The sequence below is a fragment of the Oculina patagonica genome, chromosome 4, assembly GCF_052425735.1.
Source record: "Oculina patagonica isolate OP01 chromosome 4, crgOcupat, whole genome shotgun sequence".
NCBI classification, from domain to species: Eukaryota; Metazoa; Cnidaria; class Anthozoa; order Scleractinia; family Oculinidae; genus Oculina; species Oculina patagonica.
In genome coordinates this window covers 14,185,263-14,198,101 of record NC_135761.1, presented here as the reverse complement: position 1 = coordinate 14,198,101, position 12,839 = coordinate 14,185,263, and the positions used below count along the sequence as shown (strand labels likewise).

At 39.7% G+C, this 12,839-nt stretch overlaps 1 protein-coding gene across 1 annotated transcript; it reads left to right on the top strand.

Moving 5' to 3' along the window:
* The first annotated feature begins 74 nt into the window (after positions 1–74).
* LOC144649650 (dehydrogenase/reductase SDR family member 1-like) lies at positions 75–12,839 on the top strand. Its single transcript, XM_078509200.1, has 11 exons — positions 75–160; positions 1,400–1,546; positions 4,470–4,528; positions 4,957–5,103; positions 6,040–6,078; positions 7,233–7,273; positions 8,262–8,394; positions 9,050–9,184; positions 10,291–10,372; positions 10,800–10,880; positions 12,504–12,839. The coding sequence occupies exons 2-11, from the start codon at positions 1,426–1,428 to the stop codon at positions 12,632–12,634; spliced, it is 969 nt and encodes a 322-aa protein (XP_078365326.1). The 5' UTR covers positions 75–160; positions 1,400–1,425; the 3' UTR covers positions 12,635–12,839.

The window sequence follows — 12,839 nt, the reverse complement described above, 5'->3', positions numbered from 1 at the left end:
ACCCCTGTAAGTGTCACAGATTTGCGGAACATTTCGTGACCCTGATTTCGTGACAGTAAAGATGACACGTGATCATGATCATGCAGATTTCAGAGTGTTGACCTGGTAAGGACTTTGTCCTTTGCTGTGTTTCTTCGAGTCAATTTGCAAACAACTCGAGGTAAGGTTCGTATGTTTCGTTTTAATACGCCCTTATTTAACGGTTACAAATCTTCACTGCATAAAAAACGGACAATTTATGACATAAATAACCTAAGTTATTTATTTGCTTAGGCGTGAGCGAGGGAATTTATAAATTCCCGCGGGGAAATTAAAAGGTCCTGACTCGACGTGTATTTTCTTGAACAGCTCAAAATAATTTCATCAGGATACTATAATTCCTGGGTGATTATCCTAGACCTTTTCGTGCATAGATTGATCTATGGCTTAGAAGTCTTAGAATAATTACAGTTATATATAGTTGAATTGATGTTGTAATCCTCCAAGAGTTGTTATCTTTTGTAGTTTAATTTCTGTTTACAAAGGGTGGCCACGATTTCGGATCTTGCTGAGTTTTTTATTGGTCCAGTATTATTTGGCTAGCGATATTTGTTGGCTCAGTAGTGAAGTGAACAGCTCTATGCTTATTGTCGAGTAGAATATTTGTAGAAATGGACTATCACTAATCAGACCAACAATGACTGTAATGTATCAGTCAATTCCAAGCGAGATCATCCCCCCCCCCCCCGGCAACCCCCGGGCATTTGATCGCTACTGAGGCCCAGATAGTGGGGAATTTGATCGAACAGAAGCCCGCATGGTCGGGAATTTGACCGTTGACAAAATGTGTCATGAAGTATAAAAACGCTAGCGAGTTCAAGCGCGTGAAGTCAGTATTTGGTTACGTTAATGCAAGTACCTAATTTCAACGTTTCTGTCTTTTCCTATCAAAATTGACCGATAAATGGGGCATGAGTGTCCATTTAGACCAAGTGTTAACGAGAAGGTAACTGGTTGTTAGCAAATCCGCTCGTACTCGTAGGCAAAACGGCCGTAATTCAACGAGAAAACCGACTCACAATGACATTTCAGCCCCGACCGGTGGGGCATTTGACCGTGCATCTGGCCCACATAGTGGGGAATTTGATCAGACATTTTGAAAAAAGTCAAATGCCCGGGGGTTTGCCCGGGGGGGCATGATCTCGCTTGGAATTGACTGATACATAATGCGTTTTTGTGGTGGAACTGAAATTCCCAGAGTGGCTATAAAGAGGGGGGTGAGGGTGGGGGGTGGACAGGCGAATGGAACCTAGAACAGAAAGGACTTGTCACATTGCTCTTATATTCATAAATACCTTCATAAATACCCAGTACTTGGAATTACTTTTCAAGCAATAATTGCAAGGCTTCTTTTTCATAGTTGTCCTTTTTGCAAATTTACCAAGCATGGCATCAGAACTCCCTTCCCTGGCTGGAAAGGTATGTATTGTGACAGGAGCATCACGGGGCCTAGGCAAGGGCATCGCCTTGATGCTGGCAAAGGCAGGAGCTACTGTTTACATTACAGGTTAGTAATTAACATCGGCAGTGTAGTAGCAGCTCTCATTAGTGAAGGGGGACAGGGGGTAGGGAGCCCAGGAAAAAAGGGGCGGGAGGCAGGAGAAGAGAGAGTAGGAAATGGGATTCCTAAGGTGGCAGGAACTGTGAGAAAACGAGTAAAATTTCGCAACATTTCTTCTTTCTTTCACAATAGAAATGGGACAAAGAGATGGAAACCACCACAGAAATAGGCGGAAAGTGGGAGTAAAAGGTTCGGGAAGCGGGAGTAAGAGGAACAGGAGGCGGAAGGTTCAGACCCCCCTGTCCCCACCCACACATAAGCTTGTAATTCTACTGGTCCACTAGTTAGCAGTTGCTAATGATTTGGGGGCTAGGGGCATTGCTCCTGTTGTTTGTTCTATTGTTCACTCGAAGGGTATTGAGCTATTCATGTGAGTTCTTACAAGAGCTGCTACATGACCCATTAACATTTTATTTTTGTAGCATCTGCCATCTATATTGTCAGGAGGGGCAAGGACACCAGGGCCATACCTAGGATTTTTTGTCTACAGGGGCAATTTTTCCTGGGAGAGGCAACTGGGTTTTTTTTAGTTTAGTTTTTCTTTTTTTTCTTTAGTTTTTTTTTAGTTTTTGTGTTTTGCTGCAGCCGCAATGGCTGCAAGCAAAACACATTGAGAGCTGAAGTTTGTGCCGTAAGTGCCGTAAGGTGTAAGGTGTAAGTGCCGTAACAGAGGAGAAATCTGAACTACCGATGTCAATCAAATCCATGAACAAACAAAATCGAAACCAATGAACCGTAGCGCTGATCGCATTCGAAGTTACGGGCCAAAGTATTCGAACGCAAACCACGTTGGACACGTTGGAAAACAGAAAACCGATTTAAAAGTATATCGCATTGGGAAAGAAAACAAACTGTGGCGCGACCACTCCAGTTTTATGAGAAAATTATTCTGCAGTTTTCATCATTTACGAAAAGAGCGAAGACTTGGAACCTCGCCGAAGGTCATAAATATTTTCTCCAAAGGACCGGTTAGTGCACAGTTTGTAAACTTTCGCTTTGAAAATAAACTTACCCTCACCTTGTCTACACTGTCTACAGCATACTAGTACTGTATTAACTCTGAACTTCATATTTTAAAATAAAATGTATGAACGTGTAACTTGTCACGCAAAGACAGCTGGAAAGGAATATACCATGCTGGTAGGCTGCACCGCTAATTGTAGCTGTATTCGAGCTATATAAAAGACAGCTAGAAACGAATTAATACTAGTAACATCACAATGGGAAAGAAACTTATTCAGTGGTGCACACCGTCGAAAACAAAGAAATAAAATAGCTCGAAACGGAAAGTTTTTTGAAAAATGAATTTTTGGCTGCCAGACGCGCTGGCGCCACATGTTTATTTTGTGCGGAAGATTAATTAAACGCCGTGAAAAATAGAATTTGATGTCCAGCGAGCCACTGCATCTTCGGCTACGCAGTCCTCAGTGAATCCTCCAACTTCACAAATTTCTAAAACTTTAAGAAAACGAACTTTCGCAGAATCATAAATTGGTCCTTATCGATCTTCCGATCTTGTTGTGAAGACACTGAAATTCGACGAGTGTTCATGCGTGAAGGGATGACTGACGAATGATAATAATTATTTGTAAACTTTCGCTTTCAAAATGAACTTTGCGTTACGTTCAACGCCGTCTTTCTGTTGTTGTACGCCGGTGCGCGTGCGATTATTTATAATTTCTGAATTTTGCATATTTAACTCAGGGTGACACAACAAGTTTGTTAAGAGTTAGTTGTTCCAGTGTTTAATTTGGGTGAAAGTGGTTAAAGAACCACTGTCTTGTCACTAATAAATATATCACATTGAGTTCTTAAAAGGTCAATAGATTCTGTCTTTTTCGTTGTTGTTAAAACGCTACCATTGTGACAATGATTCCAAATACAACTAACGGTAACCAGTGAGATAACGCCACTAAAAGAATCACATTGAGTTCATTGAGATTTTTTTCTAATGTTAAGAGTTACTGTTTTTTATCAAAGAGACAATCATGTCAGACATTACGTTAACTTACTAGTAATTAAATTATGTTTGCTGTCTTTGATTTCAACATAACATTGATCAGTAAAATTATCAGGATTGAATTAACACAAAGTGACTACAATATAGTGCAATTATTAACCTGCACACAAGTGACAGACAATAAAAGACGTTGGATTTCAATCTCGACTCACTTGTCTTTCATCAACATGTTCCCTAAGACTTTGCTCTAGCAGCAAAACACATGGACCCATTGGGGCCCTATTTTTTAGTTTTCCTGGTGGGGGCAACTGCCCCCCCCCCCCCCCTGCTCCCTGCTAGGTATGGCCCTGGACACCATGTCTCTGGGGAGATCAAGCAGTCTTGGTTGAAACACCTGTGCTAGTATAGGGTCATTTTGTAATGTGTTCTTTAGCAGTAGATGATTTACAGTCAGATCGCACCATTATCATGGTAAAATCGCACCCAGTAAGATTACTCCCAACCAAAGTCAAATATTACACCATCAAAAAAGTCAGATTGCTCCAAACTGAAGTGACTTCGCTCCATGTTATGACTTAAAAGTGTAAAGTGGAGGGGGACTGGGAGCGGGATTCCAGGAGAATGGGAGAAGAGAGGGTGGGGAAGCGGAATTCCCAAGGTGGTGGTCAACCTGGAGAAATTTGCTAACACTATGTAATATTTTGCAATGGAAATAGCACAAAGAGGCAGAAACCACTTAAGAAGGAGTAGGTATGGAAAGCAGAAGTCTCAGAGCTCCCTGTACCACCCCCCCCCCCCCCCCCCCCCCCCCACCCCCACTATAAAGTGTGCACAAGTTAAGACCTCCATCTTTTCAGACAGGGTCTATCGCAGTCATCATTTTTGGCACACTGTTTTTTTTAATGGCAGGTAGAACTCTTGACACCAAAGAGGGGAGTCCAGGATCATTGAGGCAAACAGCTGATGAGGTAAATAAAATTGCATTTCTTTGCTTGGCCCCTGGCTCTTTAACCCATTGACTCCTGGAGTTAATATCAGAAAAAAAGACATGTATCATAATTGTCAATTTTGACATTTTCTGGTTAGTTAACAATTTATTTGCCTCTCAGAGACATTCATGGCTTGCCAATGGCATTGCATTTCTGACATTTTTGCTTGGGTATGCACACAAATCAAAACTTTGAGGTAGAAAGGGGAAAATTTCCTGTAAGATCTTCCCTCAAATTTCCACTAAGCATAATTTGGTTCACATTGTAAGCTCAATTAACCCATTAGGCAATCACTAATGCTTTAGTTAGGTACGGTACCTTTGGAAAGATGTTTTCTCCTCATGACTAGAGTTTGAGCATAATCCCGCAGCTACTGTAACATGCAGTTGTGTAATATTCATTAACAGATAGGTCAAGAAAGTTCTGGTCAGTGTATTCCAGTTAAATGTGACCATGGAAATGACGAGGAAGTGAAACAGTTGTTTGATAAAGTTAGCAGAGAACAAAATGGAAGATTGGATGTTCTTGTGAACAATGCCTACAAAGGAGTTAAGGTAATAGTGTATTTTTCTTAATAAAAACAAACGTTCACTGGCTAAAAATATTAAAAACAATGAGCTTTCGGCTGTTGCTCTACAGCCTTCGACGGATAAAAAATTGAATACAAAATGGATAAAATATATACAAGAAAGGTGTGATAAAAAGAAAATAATGAAAAACAAAAGCAAAGTAAAAATGTGCTAATTAAGAGGCTATTTTTTAAAAAGAATACAATATTGGCTTGGAATGGGCTTTGAGTTATTGTCAGCATGCTTAGTAGCAGAGGTGTGCCAAGCTTCCAAAGTTTTTCTAATACGAAAAGAGCCTTTGTCAATAACACTAGAGTTTTCAAAGTCTATGCGATGGTCAAATGACCAAGCATGTTTCGCAATGATTGAGCCATTCGCACATGCAGGTTTTTACATTCCTGATATGTTCTTTTTTGCGGGTTTCAAAACAACGGCCGGTTTCACCCACATAGCACCAATCACAATCAGCACAAGGAATTTTGTACACCACATTTGGTTGTTGTTCGACTGGTGGTCTAAATTTAGGGGATGGGAATTCTTGTTGTAATGTCTTGTGGGGTTTATAATTAATAGCTTGAATGTCGTGCTTTCGAAGAATCCTTGTTAGTGGTTGCGTGACACCATTGATGAATGGAAGTACAGCGTAAGTGTTGGAATGCTCCTGAGGCGCAGCCAGTCTACAACTTTTCATCAATAAGTTGCAGACTGGCTGAGACAAAATTCCATTTGCATATAATTTGAGGAAAATAGTTTTGTCAGCATTTTTGTACTGTTGAGGTTAAATGTTTGCTCACTCACATAAATATTTCAGAATTTGTGGCAAAAAGCCATAAAATTGAAATTATTTATTAATAATTAATTTGATTTACTTTCATGATAAAATTCGGCTTACAAATAGAAAACTTTCCCTCTAACTCATAGGCAATATTTGAGAATGCTGGAAAGCCATTTTATGAACAGGTAAGTAGGACTGTCGGCATTTATTTAATTGAATTAAATTATCTTGGAGAGGGTGACTACCTTGTCTGTGCGATTTTCAGTACTACACATTACAATAAACAATTACCGATACTCTGTGCAAATTAAGCCTTGGTGCTATACATTTTACATGACTACCTTAAAGGAACACATCTGTTTACTAATTAGGAAAGTTAATTATATAAGCGTTTTTATTAATTGTAATACTCATGCTTCTTCTTTAAAAAAAAGTCAAAGGTCAAATATTTTCACTTAAATATAATAATCGTACTTGAATTTATGTAGACAATAATTTATGTAACTCTGTGCATACAAAGCATGTGTCTAACCCAGAAGGGTGGGGGAAGGGGGCTACTCTGCAAATTTTAAGCTGGGGGTGTTCCACTGGGACCTATGAGACCCTAAACCTATACTAGACCATGTTCAGCTGCATTTTGTAACCCATTTCTAGACTACACCAGAAATCTATGCATACCCTCTTCTTGAACTATTTATCAACCCCTTCTTTGTTATTAACCAGGGATCAGTTAAGTCGCTCTACTCCCAACCGTACCGGCTTTTAAATGTCATTTGCCGGAAATTTTTCTAGTCTAAATTCTTCAAGCAGCTGATTTATTTCAGGGAAAATGATACAGTAGAAACCCACCTATAAGAACCTAGACTTTTCCAACTTAGCCTAAATAGGTTCTTATAGAAATGATTTTTAGTGGGATTTTAGGCTACTTAGGTTTTTAAATAGGTTCTTAATTTGATAAATGCACCAGCGATCAGCACAGATAACTACAAAAGGGCATATGTGATATAGAATATACTGCTGTATCAAATAATTATATCTAGAATACAGTTAAGATGATGACCATACAGTAAATTTATCTTTCCAAAGTACTAGCATGCATGTCTTTCATGCTGCAGTGTCCATAAAATTCATTTTGTAAAAAAAATAAGAATAACCTAGAATGAAATTTTAGGCTAAATAGGTTCTTATGAAAAGGGGGCTTAAAATTTAAATTTTAGCCTAACAGGTTCTTAAGTTTTAGGTTCTTATATGCAGGTTTTTACTGTACCATATTCTTCAAGACCAAGTATCTCTAATGTGATGTGTTAATTTATTACTGTGATTTTATTTTAATCATTAGCCTTTGGGCATTTGGGATGAGATCAATGACGTAGGCTTGAGGTGAGAACACTTATTTCCTTTATTGAGGCACAGCATAGCTTAAAGAGCTTCTATGTTTTGAAGAAAATTGACTGAGAAAGTATTTTTCTTTGTTAAAGAACACAATGATTGTATATGCATTTCGCCGATAAAACGTTAAAAAATAAAACTTAAGGTAAAAGCTGTTAAAATTGATGCTAAACGTTTTCCATCTGTTCGATCATCATCAGAGTGAAAAAATCTGCATAAGGTCAACGTTCTTATAGTTCAGATAACACCAGTTATGTAATACCTGTTCCCATGGGTAACAAGGTGAGGTCCAGTGATTGCACTTGTTTGTTTAGTTCAGGACGGTAGCATGTAATGTAGAATACTTCTTTTATTCTTCTTTTTAACCATGAGTGGGCAGTGGTTAAAACTTTCCACATGAACTTGTGATTAGGGTGTTTTCTGATGTGCTTGGCTGGCTCTGACTGCTTATTGACATCTGAATGTTCGTTAACAGGAACCTCGAGGTTGCGTGCTGTTTCGCCAATGTATGTTAGTCTAATGTGAACAACCCCTGTCACTTTACAGAGGTTAAGCTTTTCAGCCCCTGGCCAAATTACACTACGCTGCCTCCATTATTTACCACAGTAGAGATAACCTGGCCACTAGAACATAGAAAACTATGTGATTAAATCCCACAACACACAAGGCAATTTTCTGCAAATCCAGACAAGTCTACATCAGGATAGGGAGTCACATTTGGCTGAATTCTAAAGTAACTTGCCACTCATCAAAAATCAGACTGCAAACAGTTCCTCTTTTTTTGCACTGAAATCGTTCAATTGTGAAGCAGCCTTCTTGGATGATTTAATGGCAAGAGAAATCTGGGGAGAGGACCCAACCCCCACCCAGAGTGGTTCTGTCTACTCCCCTGTTTTCTCTCCCAAATAATTCAAGATGACAGCTCCACCATTGATGGTAACAATGGTAACAATGCAAAACTTTATTTTTCCTCCTGAAGGTCCAATTATGTTGCCGCCTGGTATGCATCCAAGATGATGGTTCCAGCCAAACAGGGGCTCATTGTCAATCTCTCATCCCCTGGAGGATTACGATATCTGTTCAATGTTGCATATGGTGTGGGCAAAGCTGCAGTGAGTGTATAAAATAATGTATTGTAGTACTTGTGTGATGTTCATTAGCTTTACAAGATGCAGTATTGAGTTTGGTATTCCACTCATCTAACCACAACAATTATCTGTCTCTCTGCACACATTGCGGACCTATGTTGGTAAATTAATAAGACTTGTAAAATCTACGTTATCTCATCTAAGTAAGGAGAAATGGTTTGTTAGAGATGGACATGGGTGCTAGAAGTAGTAAAGTTCAAGAACAAGGCATAAATTTTGGCGACACCTATGTAACTTTTATTTAGTTTAATTTCAACGGCAGAGCAGTGCAACTAAAACTTTCTAATGACTTATGTTTGGTGACCTTTTCTTTAGCCTGTGTGGCTGGCATTTAAAGGAGAAGGAGGATGAAAGTTCAAGCTTAATGCCTAAGGAGTGAGGAGAGAGTGCAAAGCACGATCAGAGAAGGGTATGCACTCACTCCTCGCACCTGGCCCTTCGATCTCGAAATCCCCTTCTCCTTCGCCTTTGAATGCCGGCCACGCAGGCTACCTTTTCTAAAGAAGAGGGTGCAATTAAGAGCTGAATGTTTTTTAAAAAGGAACTTTTAAAACATTTTCTTGGTATACCAGAAGGAACGCTTTAAAGAGGTTTATTAAAACTTAATTATTTCACTCAGACAGATAGAATGGCTGCAGACATGGCTGTTGAACTGCGCAAACAGAATGTGGCATGTATTTCACTGTGGCCTGGGGCTGTAAAGACTGAACTGATCCAGGAACTGGTTCTTGACAAAGCTGGTGAGGGGGGAAAGGTAATCTTTGATTTGAAATAAAAGGGGCTTGGAGTGGAACTAGCTTGCAATGAAGGCTAATACGGGTAATCTTTTCAAATGCAAATGACATGAATCTCTTTTTAATGATATTCCCCCCGCATGAGCCTTCATTGCAAGCTAGTTCCAGTCCAATACCAAGAATACGAATACCATATTTATTCGATTAAGTGCCCAACCTCGAATAAGCGCCCACCTCGAATAAGCGCCCACCATGAAGGTAGGACAAGTTAACAAGCACCCAGCCTCGAATAAGCGCCCACCCCCACCCCACAAAGAAGGTGAACTAGTAAGAGACTTCACTGAAGACCGAGTTTTTTAGTATTTTACAGAAACTTTCAATGAACAGTTAAAAGTTTGCTTTGGTACCTCTTCACGTTTTGTTATTATTTATTGTTTTGTTACAAAATAAACTTACTACTTGCTAAAAATAGTGAAAATTTAATAAGCGCCCAGCCTCGAATAAGCGCCCACCTCGAATGAGCACCCACTCTCAAGGTTCAAAGATTTAATAAGCGCCCAGGGCGCTTAATCGAATAAATACGGTATGGTCTATTAATTGTTCTCAATGTCTGCAGTCGGATTGGCCATGCGCGCGGTCAGTTTGTTGTGTGGCCAGACGGTGAAAAACGTTCATCGAATTGGGTGCAAATTTGACATTGATCGAAGCTATTGCGCGTCAACGTAATTGTGCGCAAGTCTTGGGCAAACGAAATAGTTAGTAATTAAAGTAAGTTGACACAAGTTGCTGGAAGTTGGAAACTTGAGTCTACTTGCAATTCCTTTTTGCCAGAATTTTGCATCCCACCCCACCCCACCTCAACACGTTTTGGTCAGCCCGTCCGAGCAGCAGAACAGTCTGTAGTGTAGTCCAACACACAATTCATTTCTCAGCCCTCAAAGAAATATATTCCTTATTTTATGGTGACGTTACATGATATGAGAAAAGCGCAGCAAATGACCTGATCCTTGTTAGTCGTCAACTAAATTTTGTTAGGGGTGACCTCTAAGACTGCTTGCTTGCAGGCTAGATCCTTGTCTTCAGCAAGCTTGTTATATTGCCTCTTTGTTTTGGTTATGTTATTTAGGCTAGCAAGGCAGCCAGCACTGTTTTCCAAAACCCTGAAGATGTAACATTCACCGGCAAAGCTGTGGCTTGGCTTGCATCAGGTACTCGAGTATTCTGCGTTTAAATTAATTGTCAATGTTGTTTAGCATAAAGGGTGACTGTTTTCTGTAAGAACCTTTTTTATAAAAACTTTGATGACGAGGTTGACCAAAATTCTAAGAACATGCCAAAACTGTACCCAAGTTGAGACTTAGCTAAAAGTATTTTTATTTTATTTTTTCTGCTCGTGATGGTATAGCTCCAGATACAGTACTATTTATTCATTTCTGAAAAATAAAACAAATTTAACTATTCAACACCGAAAATGCTGACCCTTAAACTATGCCTTTTCTCTAACACTTAATCCGTCATTTTGCTTGTAACAGCACAGGCATCTTTTTTTCCGGCGTTGGAAAAGAGAAGCTCTTGTTTACGTTCAGCTGCAAGAAATGACTCATTTACAGTGTAGCTATTTTGTACTTTTTTTAGATCCCGAAATCATGAAGAAGAGCGGTCGTATTCTGATAGTGGCTGAGTTGGCCAGAGAATACGGCTTCAAGGATGTCGGAGGTTTGTATTTTAATCAAAACATGCAGTTTTGGTATACTTACTTACTTATTCCTCTTCGTCCCTGGTGGGACATAAGGCGGCAACGATCTGCTTCCATCGGGACCGATCTTTTGCCACAAGTTGTGCCTCGCCCCAAGCCTATCTCGTTTAGCTCGGCCATCACAGTACGTCTCCAGGTTGTCTTGGGCCGCCCTCGCCTCCTTTTTCCAGGTGGTGTCCATCTAAGGGCGGTCTTGGGGATATGGTCTTGGTCCATTCTGAGAACATGTCCAAGCCAACGGAACCGGCGGCGTTTGATCTCAAGTACCACACTCTGATTCTTTGTTTTCTTGTAGAGTTCTTCATTTGAGATCTTGTTGGGCCAGAAAATGCGGCATATCCTCCTGAGGCAGCCGTTGTGGAAGGCGTTAATCTTTTTCATATCGCTCTTCACCACACTCCAGCACTCGGCGCCATACAACAGAACTGGCTTGACAATGCTGTTGTATAGTCTAAGCTTCGTTCTAAGGCTGTACTGGTTAGATCTCCAGACAGGCTGGAGTCGTGTAAAGGCACCGCGGGCTTTCCCAAGCCTTGCCTTGATGTCCTTCTGCAGTTTTGGTATGCTCGAGGTTAATTTAGGAGAGATTGAACTATGGTTCTCAATTTGGCGAGACGCACTCAAGTCAGAATATCCATGGAGATAACAAAGGAGCCTGATGATGGTCCTCGAGTAGTGTCAAAACGTCGAAATTTGTCCTGAATAGTTTATGTATGCCCCAAATGTTAATGCGGATTTGGTTTTGGTGAAAATATATTTTCATGTTTATCATTTTATCTTAATTTTGCTGTCCTTAAAAACAGTGGCGGATCGAGACTTTGAACTTACGGGGGGGGGGGGGGCTTTTATGTGGGTGTACACCCCCCAAAAAATAGCGGGTGAGGTGGGAGTCATTAAAAAAGTGTTTTTTATCAAAAACATGGAGGGGCCCGGGCCCCTTCCCCTAGATCTGCCACTAAAAAAGACAGTCGAATTTTACCGGGTTCGTACGGGTCAGGGAAAACCTGGAAAGTCATGGAATTTTAGAATTTGATTTTCCAGGCCTGGAAAGTCATGGAATTAAAGTGTTGGTCATGGAAAGTCATGTAAAATGGTATTGATTGTACAAAATAAATTAGGGAGGGTATTTTTTGTGAAGAACTGGGTAAAAACGTACCCGAAATCAAGATAGTTTTTGAAAATTTCCAAGAAAAATGGTCAAATCTAGGTCATGGAAAAGTTTGAAAAGTCATGGAAAGTAAAAATTAAAAATTTAAAAATATTATTTGCAAGGCTAAAAAGTTATAAAATTTAAAAAGAAACCAAACGTTTTCGACTTGTTGTCATTATCACCCTGATGATGACAACAAATCGAAAACGTTTGGTATCTCTTTAAATTTCATAACTTTTTAGCCTTGTAAATAATCATATCTTTACCTTTTTTAGCGAATATTATGACAATCAAATTTTTTTTTCCGATTTTCAAATCCGTTTAGAATACTTAGACTCGTGTATGCGGACACATTACTTTAATCACATGTTTATATGGTACGGAAATTTACTTTGTTCACAATAATTGACATTCCATTATAAATTCCTTTCAGGAGCTCAACCACTGTCGCTTCGCCAAGTAAAGTATCACCTTCAGAGAACCTACCCCTCCCTGGCCTGGATGATGCCAGAGTTTGTGCATGTTCCGGCCTGGTTAGTGGCAGCTTCCACTCACAAGCTTTGATCACGTGATAGTTCGAGAGGCGTCGCCGAAAAAGTACGTGACTGAAACTGCCAAAAGGGCTTGTGACAAGAAAATGATAAAAAGTTCGATGATGAAATGTGACGATTATTGTGATATAAAATATATATATAGGAAGAATAGCACTGAATTGTATTTTTAATGAAGAAAAATATGGAGAATCTGGAATAAAGTTTCAATATATTCA

Bases quoted from the DNA above. Each gene is read 5' to 3' on its own strand.
- LOC144649650 (XM_078509200.1), top strand. From the start codon at position 1,426: ATGGCATCAGAACTCCCTTCCCTGGCTGGAAAGGTATGTATTGTGACA. The intron at 1,547-4,469 runs GTTAGTAATTAA...TTTTAATGGCAG, and splicing joins AGCTACTGTTTACATTACAG to GTAGAACTCTTGACACCAAA. The intron at 4,529-4,956 runs GTAAATAAAATT...ATTCATTAACAG, and splicing joins TGAGGCAAACAGCTGATGAG to ATAGGTCAAGAAAGTTCTGG.